This window comes from Canis lupus, chromosome 17 (genome assembly GCF_011100685.1).
Source record: "Canis lupus familiaris isolate Mischka breed German Shepherd chromosome 17, alternate assembly UU_Cfam_GSD_1.0, whole genome shotgun sequence".
NCBI lineage: Eukaryota > Metazoa > Chordata > Mammalia > Carnivora > Canidae > Canis > Canis lupus.
This window is the reverse complement of record NC_049238.1, coordinates 59,289,578-59,304,437: the sequence shown is the minus strand read 5'-3', so window position 1 is coordinate 59,304,437 and position 14,860 is coordinate 59,289,578. Positions and strand designations below refer to the sequence as shown.

The following is a 14,860-nucleotide window of genomic DNA, read 5'->3' as shown; positions in this document are numbered from 1 at the left end:
CCAGTATAATGGCTAGTAATTAGTTGGCATTTAATTGGTGAATTGGATTGGTTCATTAATCTTGATGAATTACAGAGAATGGACTTTGCTAAGAGGAAACTGAAGAGATTAATTTTATGTTTTTTTTTAAAGATTTTATTTATTTCTTCATGAGAGACAGAGAGAGAGAGGCAGAGACATAGGCAGAGGAGGCTCCCTGTGGGGAGCCTGATGCAGCACTTGAACCCAGGGGCCCTAGGATCATGACCTGAGCCAAAGGCAGATAGTCAACCACTGAGCCACCCAGGTGTCCCAAAATTGAAGAGATTTTAACAGCACCTACCTGTTTTAAGTGAGTGGAAGCTGCTGGGACAAATTACATCAACTATATTAATCATCTATCCATGGTACGGAGAGAGAAAACTTAGAATTGCAGCTTTTAAGAAACCATGGAGAAGAGGAAGGCAATGACTTCTTGAGGGCTTTACCATATGCCAGGCATTGTGCTAAGTGTCTTATATGTACAGTTCCAGATGTGCTAGGAAGCCTGGAGTTGGCAAATGTGGCTTCTATCCATAGATTCTAGTGTGAATGCTGGGGCCAGTCCACCTGCTAGCCCTGAAAATTGCTTTTATTCCCCTCTGTGTGGTTGTCTTTCCCTACATATTCCCTACACTGTTTGTGTGTGGCAGATTACAATTTAACAAATTAAAGAAAAGGTGTAGCCTTTTGAGAATAGAATGAACTGCTTAGGAAGAAGTTTCTTCCACTGCCAGGGATGTTCAAACACAGGCTTGGCTGACTTTTTTTTTTTTAATTTTTATTATTATTATTATTTTTTATTTATGATAGTCACAGAGAGAGAGAGGCAGAGACATAGGCAGAGGGAGAAGCAGGCTCCATGCACCGGGAGCCCGATGTGGGACTCGATCCCGGGTCTCCAGGATCGTGCCCTGGGCCAAAGGCAGGCGCCAAACCGCTGCGCCACCCAGGGATCCCTCCTTGGCTGACTTCTTGATGGGAAATGATGCATTTGATCGATTATTAATCTATTTGATTTAAAGTTCTTTCCCCTGCCAAGATCAGATGAGGGGAAAATACAGTGATGGGCCTAAGACAGGATCAGCAAACTTTAAAAAAACATATTAAACTCTTTCTGGTGTATTCTGGGCAGTAGGGATAGAGGGGCATTTCAGTAGAACAATCTGCAATGTATCCAACTGCAAAGAATGCATCAGGCACCTCTTTTATTTTTATTTGAGGTGGGGGAGAGAAAGAGAGAGAGGGAGAGAGAGAGAGAAAGGGCGAGCGCAGGAGCAGGGGGGAAGGGCAGAGGGAGATGCAGATGCCCCGCCAGGCAGGGAGCCCAATACAGGGCTCAACCTCAGGACCCCGGGATCATGACCTGAGCCAAAGGCAGACGCTAAACCAACTGAGCCACCTAGGCACCTCCTTTATTTTTCCTTCCAATCTCCTCAGATTTTCTGAGAAAGGCTCTTCTTCTGGGTCATTGTCTCTTCATGGTGCTCTCAATATAGGACTCCAGCAGGAAGATGGTTTCATCCACCTGGATCTCACTGGCATCCAACCTGAGTGAAAAAGTGAAAGCATTTGCTCAGATTGAGCATTCATTAGCATATATAAGGTTAGAGGCCATAGAGAATGGCATTGAGAGCATTACTTGGTTTGAAATGGAGAGATGGTTTGAAAGGGGAGGTGATGGCAAAGGTCTGGGAAAGAAGTGATGAGGGCCTGCATGAGGACCAAGATAAAAGGCCAGATTTGAGACACATTATTCAAGTTAAATCCATAAACTTGGTGAATAAGAGTGTGTGAGCAGGCAGTAGAAGCTGAAATGCTTTCAGAGTTTTTAAGCTTAAGAAAATAGATGGATTAAATTCTGCCAATTGAGCCGGGAAAGAAGAGAGTGAGTTTAGGTTTGCTTGGGTGAACTTGGAGGGGTGGCTGGGTATGGAGGTGGACTTGTCTGGAAGGTGTTTTGAAACATAGGTTTGAGATTCATGATGCTGACTTGTTGACGTTGCGCTTCAGGGTTTCTAGCTGCTGGCGTTCGGGGACTGTGATCATCTCCTCTATTTCTTGGAGCTGTGCATCCTCTGCACCTGTAGCCTGCATAGATGCAATGATGGCTTCTACCCTCTGAGACTTTTCTAGTAGACGCCTGTCAGACAAACACAACTCTGAGGTATGTCCCCTAGCTCTGGAGATTCTTGTACCCATCAGCCCTAAGGCATAACTCCCTCTTCTTCCACATTCCTGATCAAAGTGGATATTGCCACCATCCAAGAACAGTCTTTACAAGTTTAACTAGAAATACGACTTCACTCCAGAAACTTTTACTGCCTTTTTAAATAAATTTAACTGCAAAATTATTTCACTGGGGGTACATCAGAACAGTTTAGACTAATGTACAATTTAGGTCAACCTAAGCCAATAATTCAATGCAACTAGACTGGTTATTGTCTCTATTGTTTTCTATTTCCATATGAAATTTCCCTTAAGACTTTGACCTTGAAAAATGTAATTACTCAACTGAAAATGCTACTCACTTGTTCTCTTTGGTTTCAAATTGTCTCCTTTCTATCAAGTTGGCTATGCTCTGAGGGAAGAGAAGACAAGAAATGCACATGGTTCTATTTAAGTAGCTCTTGTACCGGCTAACTGGGGCATTAGAGTTAGACTCTTCTGTGTGGAGGAAATGGGGAGAAGGTCCAAAGAAATTACCTTGTAGCACCTGTGCAGCAACATTCGGGCAGCTGATAGGATGTTCACAGTATATAAATAGAAGGTCCTGGATGGGGCATGGTCTGGGGTTTTGGGAATTTCCTATTTGTCCACAGAAAGAAAAAGAGAAATCACACTGTTCTTCAAAAAATGGCAAGGTAAACACTTGTTCCATCCAGAGCAACTCAACCTTTCCTCTTCCCCAGTCATTCAGCATCTGTGTTTATAGCAAAATCAGCCACATGCAGAGCTTTTTCTACTTGACTGTCAGCATCCTCAGTGGGGAGGAAGGAGAAGGCAATTAACATTTACTGAGCAACCTTTTTTTTTTTTTTTAAGATTTTATTTGTTTATTCATGAGAAACACACACACACACACACACACACACACACACATACACACACACACACAGAGAGAGAGAGAGAGAGAGAGAGAGAGAGAGAGAGAGGCAGAGACACAGGCAGGGGGAGAAGCAGGCTCCATGCTTTGAAGCCCGACATGGGACTCAATCCTGGGTCTCCAGGATCATGCCCTGGGCCGAAGGAAGCGCTAAACCGCTGAGCCACCCAGGCTGCTCTTACTGAGCAACTCTTATGTGCCATGTAGATTGTATTTGATCTTTAGGACAAACTATTATTTTTATTACCACCACCCATCACCATTGTATTGATAAGAAAAAATGACGGTAGATAATTTGCTCAGTGTAACTGGGTCAGCAGCAGAACTGTGATTCTGTCTCCCAAATCCATTCTGTCTATTTCCTCATAGGGCATACTACCTGGCTTTGCGGACCCAATAGATGATGTTGGCAGATTTAATCTATATAATAGATTTAACACCTGGGGAAAGGACAAATCACAAGGAGTAGGAGCTAAGGAAAAAGGGAATTCTGGGGTGATTTCTTGAGGTGCCTCTATTTAACTAAGGCCACTTAAAGCTTCCCTATTCTAGGGGGATCCCTGGGTGGCGCAGCGGTTTGGCGCCTGCCTTTGGCCCAGGGCGCGATCCTGGAGACCTGGGATCGAATCCCACATCGGGCTTCCGGTGCATGGAGCCTGCTTCTCCCCCTCTGCCTATGTCTCTGCCTCTCTCTCTCTCTCTCTCTGTGACTATCATAAATAAATAAAAATTAAAAAAAAAAAAAAAAAGGCTTCCCTATTCTCTTCAAGTGCTTGCTAGGTCTCTGTTAATCTTTTTTTCTGTCTTAGAGCTGAAGTGAGAGTTTGTTTGAGGTTCAGGAGGTTTGCCTCAGAAGTTTCTTTCACCCTTGACCAGCTCCACTGGTTGGTGATTGTTATGCTACTGGTTACCTGGAGTGATATGAAATTTCCTGAGAGCATCTTATAAAGCATATCCTTTGCCTCCTTTGCTGGAATCATTGCAAAGTCTTCTACCTGCTTCTGCTCCAGGTGTTTCTTTTGCAAAACTAGACGGAATATTCTGGCACAACGAGACCCAAACCTGGAAAGGAATAAAGAAAGCAAATGGCATGACATAGATTAGTTTTAGCTCCTAGTCACAGATGGCAGTTGCTCTGTTTCCATGTATGGAGCCAGGACCAGAGAGAAGAACAGTGGTCAGAGATTTCTTTCACAACTCCACAGATTAATGATGGTACTGCTAATCATAAAAGAGTCACCAACTGCTGACTCATTTGAGTACCCGAGTTCCTGCATTTATAAGTAAAGGCTTTAGGAAGGCTGGTTAATTGGCACCATTGGGAGTTAAGTAGTAGAGCAGTAGTGGATGGGATCTGTAGCAGTCCAGTGGAAAAACGGGCAAGATGCACCAAGATGTATCTACATGGGGTGCTTACATAATGATTAAATTGCTTATCCAAATGAAGTGTGGAAAAATGGCCCCAACCCTGAGCAGGGTGACACTCTTACCTCTCCTGCACGACAGACTCCAGAGTGGCTGTGGCTAGGGATCCTAGAGCTTTATGCAGGTCTTCATGTAGAGGGTTATGGTCAGTAATGTTTTGGTTTGGTCACTGTGATCTTAGTTTTATTCCTAAAACAGGGTTTTGCTTAACTAAAATTCGGTTAATTCAAAGTCCTTTTTACTTCTTTATCATCAATGTATGAGTTCAATTTTCTGACTTACTTAGTATACTAAATATTATCCAATCTTTTATTTCATAAGTCACCATTCTTCTTCTTAGTTCAGGCTGCCTGACTATAAGGAAATAACTGGTAAGGATACTGATGACATACATTCCTCCACCACTGTCGCCAGACTTTCCAACAAACTCTAGCTATTGGAAAAAACACAGAGAGAGAGAAAGAGAGAGAGTTAACTGGATGGCAAGTCCAGTGATTCTGTTTCCAAAGGAGCAAATATGGCCAAAAGTCTGTAGCAGATAGCCTTCCTATCAGCTGATGGTAGAGAAACTGTCTGAGCTGGGCTAGGTAGAAAATGAGGCTACAGAAGGATACCAGGTTTCAGTGGCAGAAATAAATTGTAAACACAGCAGGAAAAAAAGGAATACAAAACAAAACAAAAAAAACAAAACCCCAAAAAGGAAGCAAAACACTTACTGGATCATCTGCCAGTAGAGTGAGATACTGATCAAGAACTTGTTTAGAGATGTTATAGCCAACAGGCAGAGATCTGAAGATCTATGGAGCAAAAAGAGAAGGTAAAAATGGGCTTGGGAACTTAGAATTGCTGACTTTGTTGAAATATAGATGTTTAATACATAAATACATAGTAGCATTGTTTGTAAGAGTAAAAAAACTAGAAACAATCCAAATGTACAATAATAAGGAATTGATTAAAATAAAGTACAACATGGCTACTAAGTGGAACATGATGCTGTCATAAAAAATAAGATCTATATATGCTGACATGAAAAAGGTGGCTTAGATACACTGTTGTATGAAAAAGGCAATTTTAGGGGTGCCTGGGTGGCTCAGTGGTTGAGCATCTGCCTTCAGCTCAGGTCATGATCCCAGGGTTCTGAGAGCAAGTCCTGCACTGGGCTCCCAGTGGGAAGCCCATGGGAAGCCCTCTCTCATGAATAAATAAATAAAATCTCTCTCTTAAAAAACAAAAAAAAAACACACACACACACACACACAAAAACAACTTTAGAACAGTATGTAGAATTCTTTTTTTTTTTTTTGCTGAAAAAAATACATATATCTATTTAAATGTGAGACTATACATAAAAAAAAGGTCTGAATAAAGTTAGGTATCAAACTATTAACAAGAATCCCTGTGGCTGGGATCACATGAAACTATATACATATTTATTTATTAAACTTTTTTTTTTAAGATTTTATTTATTTATTCATGAGAGACACAGAGAGATAGAGAGGCAGAGACACAGGCAGAGGGAGAAGCAGGCTCCATGTAGGGAGCCCGATGTGGGACTCGATCCCGGGACTCCAGGATCACTCCCTGAGCAGAAGGCAGATGCTTAACTGCTGAGCCACCCAGGTGTCCTAACTATATATATATATATTTAAACTGAGGTATGTTACATATAATAACAAGCCCAGATTTTAGAGGTTCAGTTTGATGAGTGTTGACAATTATGTATATCCCTGTAACTACCACCCACAATAAGATATAGAACTTGAACGCCATTTCTAAAAATATAGGGGGCTACAACTTGAAAAAATTATACATTTCTATTGTTTGAATAGAAGTCACATAATTACTGTATTGAAAGAAAAAAAACCTGAAATTTTTGTTATAAGTTTAAAATTTTAAAAATAATATGAACTGAAAATATAACTATAATATGGATAAATATAATTATGAAATAGAATATAAATAAAATGTATTTGGTACATTAAATATTTATATTTTAAGAAACAGATATACTAAAAACAAATTTAAGATACATAAAACTAGTATACTGAACAAAAGCAATACAAGAAGCCAAATGATGTTCTGAGTACCAACAAAGGTTCTCAGATTCCAGATAGTGGATTCTTAGAACAACTGGGAATAGCTGTACTTTGGCTAGGAGAATGGTTTAGGTTTTTTAAGGATGGATCCCCAGAGACCAATATTTCAGTACCTAACACTTGAAGAGAATCCCTGTCCCACCTCAAACAATAAAAACTCTTTCAAAGGCTCAGATCTCAACCTAATCCCAGGCTCTGTGTATAAGAATCATCACATCCGCAGTCTGTTAGAAAAGTAGTACAAGAACATGAAGATCACCTCATTGGAAGACAACGGCTGGGTGAAGGGGGCAGTAGAGGGAGTAGTAATCTCACTCATCCGAAGCATAGTCCGCACGATCTCACTGCTGGTCTGGGTTTGAAAAGTGAACTACAATTCAGAATTCACTCCACTGTGCTGACTCTGGCTATATGCCAATGGCTACATCTGGCAAATAAGTGAATGCTCCTGATTTGGGACACCGTCCCACCCACTTAGATACCACCTGGTCCATCCTGTTGGCAACTGCACTGACAATGGCTTGGTCACGGAAGTGCTGATGGAATCTGTCAAGGTTGGCCTGCCAATAAATCCCATCATCTGGAATGGGCTGAGGAGGAGAAAAGGATTAGAGAGAAACATTTAGATACCGTGAATATGGGGAAGAGTTTTCTGGCGAGGAGCTTGGATTTAACTGTTCACTATTTTTTTTCCTATTCAGTAGCAACCACGTGGGGTGGAAAAAAAAAAATCATTCAATCATGTGGATCAGGGCCTTGATGACACAAATTTACAATACCCAATTCAGATTCTCTAAACTCACCTCTATTTATTTATTCATTCATTCATTCATTCATTCATTCATTCATGAGAGACACAGAGAGAGAGGCAGAGACGTAGACAGAGGGAGAAGCAGGCTCCATGCAGGGAGCCTGATGCAGGACTCAATCCCAGAACTCCAGAATCATGCCCTGAGCCAAAGGCAGCCGCTCAACCACTGAGCCACCCAGGCATCCCTTAAACTCACCTCTGAATTTACCTAATCTTTCTCTATCTGAACTCTTCTCCAGTATCCTTAAATTTTCTATTTACCCCTCTCTTCCCACTCTCAGCACATGACCTTGCCTCTTATTTCAGAGAGAAAACAGAAGGCCCTTTTTTGGCATAAGATCTGACCTCTGTTTAATGATGAAGCCTCAGAAAGGAGAAAGTAATGGAGTTTACACTTTGTTAGTTCATTCTTGGTCAATATTGAATGAAGTTCATAATCCTACTAATCCTACTACTTTTTTTTTTTTATAAATCTTTTTTTTTAAATGTTTATTTATTTATTTATGATAGTCACACACAGAGAGAGAGAGAGAGAGAAAGAGAGAGAGAGGCAGAGACATAGGCAGAGGGAAAAGCAGGCTCCATGCACCCGGAGCCCGACGTGGGATTGGATCCCGGGTCTCCAGGATCACGCCGTGGGCCAAAGGCAGGTGCTAAACCGCTGTGCTACCCAGGGATCCCTAATCCTACTACTTCTCAATCAAGGACCTTGTAAATCTCTTGGGGCCTGTTACCTTTGTTATCTTTCTGCCTTGCCTTAGGGTGAGGACCCCTAAGCCCCATTACCTCTTTGTTATCTGTGTTGTGTTTTGGTCTCTTGGCCTTGGGCTCCCCAGCAGCATCTTCATCAGATGATCTTCTCCTTTTACCTTTCCCTGATAAATAAAACAGGCAAACAGTTATGCTACATCTCATATGAAGACAGGAAATCACTGAATCTGAGAGCAGGTTTCCCTCTATCCCAAGACATCTCCAGCTGCCTCTAGGTTAAAGTGGCTGGGGAGGCTGAGGAGCTCCAAGAAATTCGAAGTAATGATGAAGTCATTTGAAGCTCAACATATTCAAAAAAGAAAGTTCTAATCTTTCTACCTCAAACTGTTCCTGTTCCAAACGCTTCCTTTCAGTGAGTAGGACCATTCATCCTCCCCCCACATGCAAGTCAGACACACAAATGTCATTTAGTACTTCTGTCTCCTTTACCCTTTCTGTATCTAATTTTTCACTGGGTTTGTCTACATTTTACCTTTGCCCTATCCTATCTACAAGCAGGAAAATCTTTTAAAAATGCAAATTAGATCATGTCACTTCCTTTAAATCCTTTAGTAGTTTTCCTTTGCTCTTAGGATAAAGAACAGATGCTGTCTGTATAACGTCTTGTATGATCTAGCCCCTATCTTTCTATCCTCATCTCATGGCTCTCTTTGCTCACCATGCCTTAATTACACTGACCCATCTTTTACTTCCTCAAATATCCTATTTTTTTCTCATTGTACACTATTCCTTTTGTAAAAATATTTATCCTCTGTACTCCTTCATACATTACCTCACTGGTTAGTTCCTGCTTCTGTTTCAAATCTTAGCTCAACTGCTACTTTCTCAGAGAAGCGTGTGCTCTAAATCCTGAAAAATTTGGTTCCCTGTTACATATTTTCATAACATCTCATACTTTTCATTCATAGTACTAATCAGTTTCTTAGTTATACATCTATCTGATTATTTGAGTAATGTAACTCAAGTCTTTTTTATATTAGTCTTAAGCCCCAAAAGGTCAGGGACTTGTTTTTTCATTTTACACCACAGTATCTGGCATAGAGTAAATATTTGGTAACTGCTTGATCGATTCATTCACTAATTTAACAATCTTTGAAGAAGAATCCACAACCAGGGCAAATCATAGTTTCAGGGGTCAAAATTCCTTACCGATCAAGCTCAGTTTTGGAACCAGGTACATGTCCTTTTCACTGATCACAAGAATGGGGGCAGGTGGCAGTGGCCCTGGGTCTGAATTCTCAGTGGCAGGCACCCAGGGGCAACGCTGTACAAAGTGTGTGTCTGCTAGTCGCACAAATGTGTTTGATACCTCAGCATAGTCCATGGTCTTGCCATCTGTACAACAGGATGAAAGTGGCAGATGAGATTGCCTAAGTTAGCTGAAGTTCCAGTCCTGCAGCCAGCCAATCTACGCTTTTGCTAACAGCTATGAGTACAGTACTAACCCTCCATAGTCTCTGTGAGCCGGTCTGCCACTTTCTTCACAACAGCTGACATTGTCATTTTGCCATTCAATAGCAGCTCCTCAACAATGAGTTCTCCGGTGTCACTGTACAGTGTTTTGGCAGTATAGATGTACCGGGGATACCTAAGCATTCGCAATACGCGGCTGCACTGGGCTTCATACTCCACTACACCACGTTTGTGCACTTGATATATCACCAGGTTATGTTGGATAAGCACACAGAGGGCTTTTTTTACCTAGATAGGACGCAAAAGAAAGAAAGAAAAGATCTGAAGTCATAGCTCATTTTTGTTGCCAATTTTTGTCTAATAATTTACTAAGAGCTGGCTAAGGATCTCTGTGCTTCTTCCCTCCCTCCATTTGGATAAGCTATTGAGAATCACATGTCAAGGGGCACCTGGTGGCTCAGAGATTGAGCGTCTGCCTTTGGCTGGGGTTGTGATCCCTGGGTCTTGGTATTGAGTCCCTTATGGGGCCCCCTGCTCAGCGGGGAGCCTGCTTCTCCGTCTCCCACTCCCCCTGCTTGTGCTTTCTGTCAAATAAATAAAATCTTAAAAAAAAAAAAAAAAGAATCACATGTGAATGGAAGAAAACAGTAAGATTCCTCCCTCTGACACTCATTTCCTCTGATCATTCAAAGTATAATGTGGGGCACCTGGGTGGTTCAGTTGGTTAAGCATCTGACTCTTGATTTCAGCTCAGGTCATGATCTCAGGGTTTTGACATAGAGCCCCTACATCAAGACAAAGGCTGAGGGTGGAGCCTGCTTCAGATTCTTTCTCACCCTAGCCGGAATATGTGTGTGTGTGCACAGCTTCTCTCTAAAAACAAAACAAAAAAACCTTTCGAAGTACAATGTACTTCCCCTCCGTTATTCTTATTCCTTAAAGGTAGCACTGAGATTAATAGACTTATTATGAATAAGCAAGGTGTAGCATATTAGGAGCAAAGATTTGCCTAAGAAGCCATGATGAACCAGGAATACCTTGAGAGCAGAACCTTGAGGCCTACATCTTATCCCCCCCTCATTCCCCAAATAACACTGTTCTGATCCTAGGGCAGACTTTCTCTCTTTTTTTGTTTTGTGGGGTGGGGAGGAATAATATTTAAAGGTAGATAAAGAATGAAAGCAAATTAATGCCGTCCACACATACCTGATCCAGTGATGTTCCTGTGTCATGGGCAATTACTCTTAGTGGCTGGCTGCCAGTCCTGATTAGGTGGACTCCAATTTTTTCTACAATCTCTCCAAAATGCTCTTGTAGCAACAAAGAGCAAAGTTTAATTTCTGCTTGAGTCATTGTACTGAGAAGTCTCAGAGCTAGAGGGAAAAAAGGCCATATGATGGATAGTTTTCCTCTTTTGTTGGAAGTAGTGCAAATTCGTGTACTTTCTAGATGGCAATTTTAACAGTATATCTTTAAAAAATTTCATTTTAGATACTGTCTCAAGAAAATAAAAGTCACTGTAATTTCCCTTATTATACTGATATGCTGGAAACAACTGAATGTCTAACAATAGGAATTAACTCAATAAATGATGGCATACCCATACATTGGAATACTAGCCACCATTTAAAACAAAGTATAATACATATGAACATAGAAAATTGTTCCTTAAGTGAAAGAAGCAGGTCACAAAGCAAAACGTAGAGGACAATTAAATCATAATGAAAAACAAACAAACAAAACCGCAAGAAAAATGCATAGAAAAAAAGACTGGAAGACTATATGTCAAATTTACTTTAATGGGATTATGAGTGATTCTAATTTTCTTTAAAAGTTGGGTGTAGATGATTTTGCGATGTCACGGACTTTAGATTCAATACTCCATTGCTTGGAAGAATTAAGGCCACTGTTCACGGCCGTTGGGAATGAACAGGTAGTGTCACCTCAGTCCATAAAGGAAATGACAACTTAGAAGAAGAAAAGGAGGCAAAGGAAAGCTTCTCAACTGGGTGTTTCAAACAGGAGATGAAGTATGTTGTCTGAAAGGCAGTATTTAATTCTGAAATTTCTACTCCTTGAGAAAGTAAACATACACAGAAACAGACACAGCTGACCCTAAAGTATAATTACTTATTATCCCAAGGGCTACCAAGCATCGAGTTGTTCAGTTAGTCTCCCAAATCCCCAGAGGCCAAGTCTCCGCCTCTCAGCTCTATATTCCCATCCGCATGTGCTTGGGGAAGCATCCCGGACCCTGTCCCATCCTGCAACAGGACTTCCAGGGAGCCTACTTAGCTCCCGGCTCTTCACTCCCTTCACGCAGGTCCCCGTTCCAGACTCGGTCCCCTGGTCCACAGACAGGGCCGCTTCGTCAGGGGAGCATTTTCCACTAACCTCGGGGTCAACGCAATCTAACAATGCGGCTTCTTGCGGGTCCCACCGGCCGCCGGGGCAGAGGGGGAGCCCACGGCCCTCCCTCGCAGGCGGACGGGCAGCCAGGAGGAGGGAAAGGGGAACCACGCGTGCCGCTCTACCCCGGAGTTTCGGTGGTTTCCGGTGACGCTCTTTCTTTCCTCTCGCTGGAAAGCTGGAGGACCGGCGAGCCGCTGTCTGAGGAGCCGGCGGGCAGGCTGCGGCGGGCGGACTCTCCTTCCTGCGCCTCTTTGGTGCCGGGAGGCGGGCCGCGGGGTCGCCGTCCGCGCCGCCGGCTCGCTGGGCCCGGCCGACTCACGTGACCGACGCGGCCTCCGGCGGCCCGCCGCACTTAGGAAGCGGCGGCGGCCGAGGCGACGACCGCAGCCCGGAGGTAGCGGCCTGGCGGGGGACGGGCCGCTGCCCTCTCGGACGGCCGCGGCGGAAGAGAAAGATGGCGGAGGCCTCCGCGGCTGGCGCGGGCGCAGGCGCCGCTGTCGCCGCGCACCGGTTTTTCTGCCACTTTTGCAAGGGCGAGGTCAGCCCCAAACTACCGGTAAGAGCCCCGTGGCCCCTGCGCTTGGGCATCCGCGGGGATCCTTCGCCCCGCAGTCCCCGAAGGGGTCTTCAACGCCCCGCACAGCCCGGATTTTTCTGACACCAGCCTTCCAAATGCCCGCTGCCCGCTGTTTTCTGGTCTCCGGCCCCAAATCCTGGGCGTCCCGGCCCTGGCTCCAGAGCTCCCGCCCAGCCCTTTTCCCCTTCGGATGTTCCACCTGCCCCTCGCTCCCACCCGGCCCTTCACCTGCGTCGCTTCATCTTTTTTTCCTCTCGCAGCAAGTTCTGACAACTCTCCCCTTAGTTTTCTTTCACTCTTTCTTACCTTGTCTCTATCCCACAATGACCTCTCTTTCCCCCCTCTCGATATCTTCTGCACTTCTCACCTTCCTCTACGGCCTTTTTCACTTTTAATCGGACACCCCCGCCCCCCAATCCCCAGGGGAGCCAAATAGCGGATTGCTGAGGGTTGTCCCTGTTCGCTTGTCTCTAGGGAAGGAAGGAAGAAAGCGCGGAGAGAGAGAGGGTTGGAAGGTAACTGTGGGGAGGTGAGGATTTTGCTCCTCAGTGGTTTCCAGGGTTCTTGTGAAAGTGAAAACAAGTGTGCTAATGACTTGCAGACTGCCTTGTCCGTCCTATCACTATTGAAGGAAATGGCTTTAGGAAGAAGTCAGGACATGTTGTCCTGCTGCCCGTGTTTTAGCATCACCTCCCTTCCCCGCCCCGTTCCCCGATTCTGTCTCTTCACTTAATAAAAAGACCCATGATAGAATGCTGGGGACTGGCTCCTCTGACATAAGATTGGTTTTCACCAGTTTCTGCCAGATTGTCTGTTAGCCCCTGGAGAGTGGTGCAATCGTTGTGAAGAATGTGCTTCTACAGCAGGCTAGCCAGCTACAACCCTCCAAACCCAGCTCTTGTGTGTTGGGTTATAAGCTACTACAGGGAGACCCACAAGAGTGAATGTAGACTCTACCCTTGGCCAGCCATCTTTAGAATTAGTTATGGTTGTTCTTTTTCTTGGAACTATCCAGCCTCAGCCTTAAGACAGGGGGGCTATATAACAACCCACCTCTGTATTTACTGTGTCTCAGATACAGCCTGTGAGAAATCCTACTAAATGTGTCTGCATGCATGTCTTAGTTTTTAATTTTTTTTTAATTTTTATTTGTTTATGATAGTCACAGAGAGAGAGAGAGAGAGAGGCAGAGACATAGGCAGAGGGAGAAGCAGGCTCCATGCACCGGGAGCCCGACGTGGGACTCGATCCTGGGTCTCCAGGATCGCGCCCTGGGCCAAAGGCAGGCGCCAAACCGCTGCGCCACCCAGGGATCCCTGTCTTAGTTTCTAGAAACACAAATGGAGTCTAGTGAATACATGCCTCAATGGTATTTTAGCTTCTTCACCAAAAGTTGTGCTTTTTCATGCTTTTAGGGCATTTTCTTTCCATTTGCCCCACCCCATCCAGGGTCATAGTTTCATCTATGTGCTATGTTACTTTTGCCTGCTGGTTCAGCTCTGTGTGTGTGCAGGTTTTTTTGCCATGTTTCAGTGCTAAGAAGAGCAGGTGCCTTGGTGTCTTGTTTTTTGTTTTTTTGTTTGTTTGTTTTTGTTTTTTCTTTTGCTAGTGGACAGTAGAGCCTCCAGAACTCTCTTTAACCACAGAGAGGAGGGTCTTGAATTCAGCCAGTACTTGTGTAACTAGTGACATGCTGAATGTGATGCCCTGTTGAACATTGCAGTCTTCTGATCTTTAAGTGCTATTCACTTTGCCTTTAAAAATAAGTCTAACTTTTCACAACTTATTATATCTTCTTAACATCTCAAGTCCCCACTTCGTGCTCTTGAAAAGGGATAGTTTGAAAGATGTGGTAGGAGTTTTTTATAAGCCTTAGTTTAATGCCCAGAGAAGTTCTTTTTTTTTTTTTAAAGATTTTATTTATTTATTCATGAGAGACACAGAGAGAGGCAGAGACATAGGCAGAGGGAGAAGCAGGCTCCATGCAGGGATCCCAATGTGGACTCCATCCCCTGCCTTGGGATCACACCCTGAGCCGAAGGCAGACGCTTAACCACTGAGCCACCCAGGCATCCCAAGAGAAGTTCTTGATCTTTTTAGTATTGTTTATTATCTGTCATACCTGATGTCTAAGTTGAATACTGCATACATACAAGGTTCTCATCTGAAGGTCCTGGAGACAATACCAAGGAATATATGGTTTCTGCCCTCAAGGACCTCATAATTATGTC

The 14,860-nt window shown here is 43.6% G+C and overlaps 2 protein-coding genes across 5 annotated transcripts in view; one reads left to right on the top strand and one right to left on the bottom strand.

Moving 5' to 3' along the window:
- Nucleotides 1–1,408: 1,408 nt before the first annotated feature.
- On the bottom strand, nucleotides 1,409–13,066 carry POLR3C (RNA polymerase III subunit C). Of its 4 annotated transcripts, none has more exons than XM_038561989.1 (15): nucleotides 12,936–13,066; nucleotides 10,847–11,013; nucleotides 9,673–9,928; nucleotides 9,377–9,562; nucleotides 8,243–8,331; nucleotides 7,131–7,235; nucleotides 6,905–6,997; nucleotides 5,266–5,346; nucleotides 4,931–4,982; nucleotides 4,615–4,675; nucleotides 4,036–4,186; nucleotides 2,725–2,826; nucleotides 2,550–2,599; nucleotides 2,012–2,161; nucleotides 1,409–1,568 (listed from the first exon to the last, which is right to left on the bottom strand). In XM_038561989.1, exons 2-15 carry the CDS (start codon nucleotides 10,991–10,993, stop codon nucleotides 1,487–1,489), a joined length of 1,605 nt encoding a protein of 534 aa, XP_038417917.1. In that variant the 5' UTR covers nucleotides 10,994–11,013; nucleotides 12,936–13,066; the 3' UTR covers nucleotides 1,409–1,486. The 4 variants fall into 4 exon arrangements, with proteins under 4 accessions (XP_038417917.1, XP_038417916.1, XP_038417918.1 ...); XM_038561988.1 differs by lacking the exon at nucleotides 12,936–13,066 and adding an exon at nucleotides 12,035–12,168; XM_038561990.1 differs by lacking the exons at nucleotides 6,905–6,997; nucleotides 12,936–13,066 and adding an exon at nucleotides 12,035–12,168.
- Nucleotides 12,418–14,860, top strand: part of RNF115 (ring finger protein 115) — a 70,342-nt gene continuing 67,899 nt past the window's right edge. Inside the window, exon 1 of the mRNA XM_038562016.1 lies at nucleotides 12,418–12,608. Coding sequence (XP_038417944.1) covers nucleotides 12,507–12,608 — 102 coding nt within the window. The 5' untranslated portion in view covers nucleotides 12,418–12,506. The remainder of the gene's footprint in view (nucleotides 12,609–14,860) is intronic.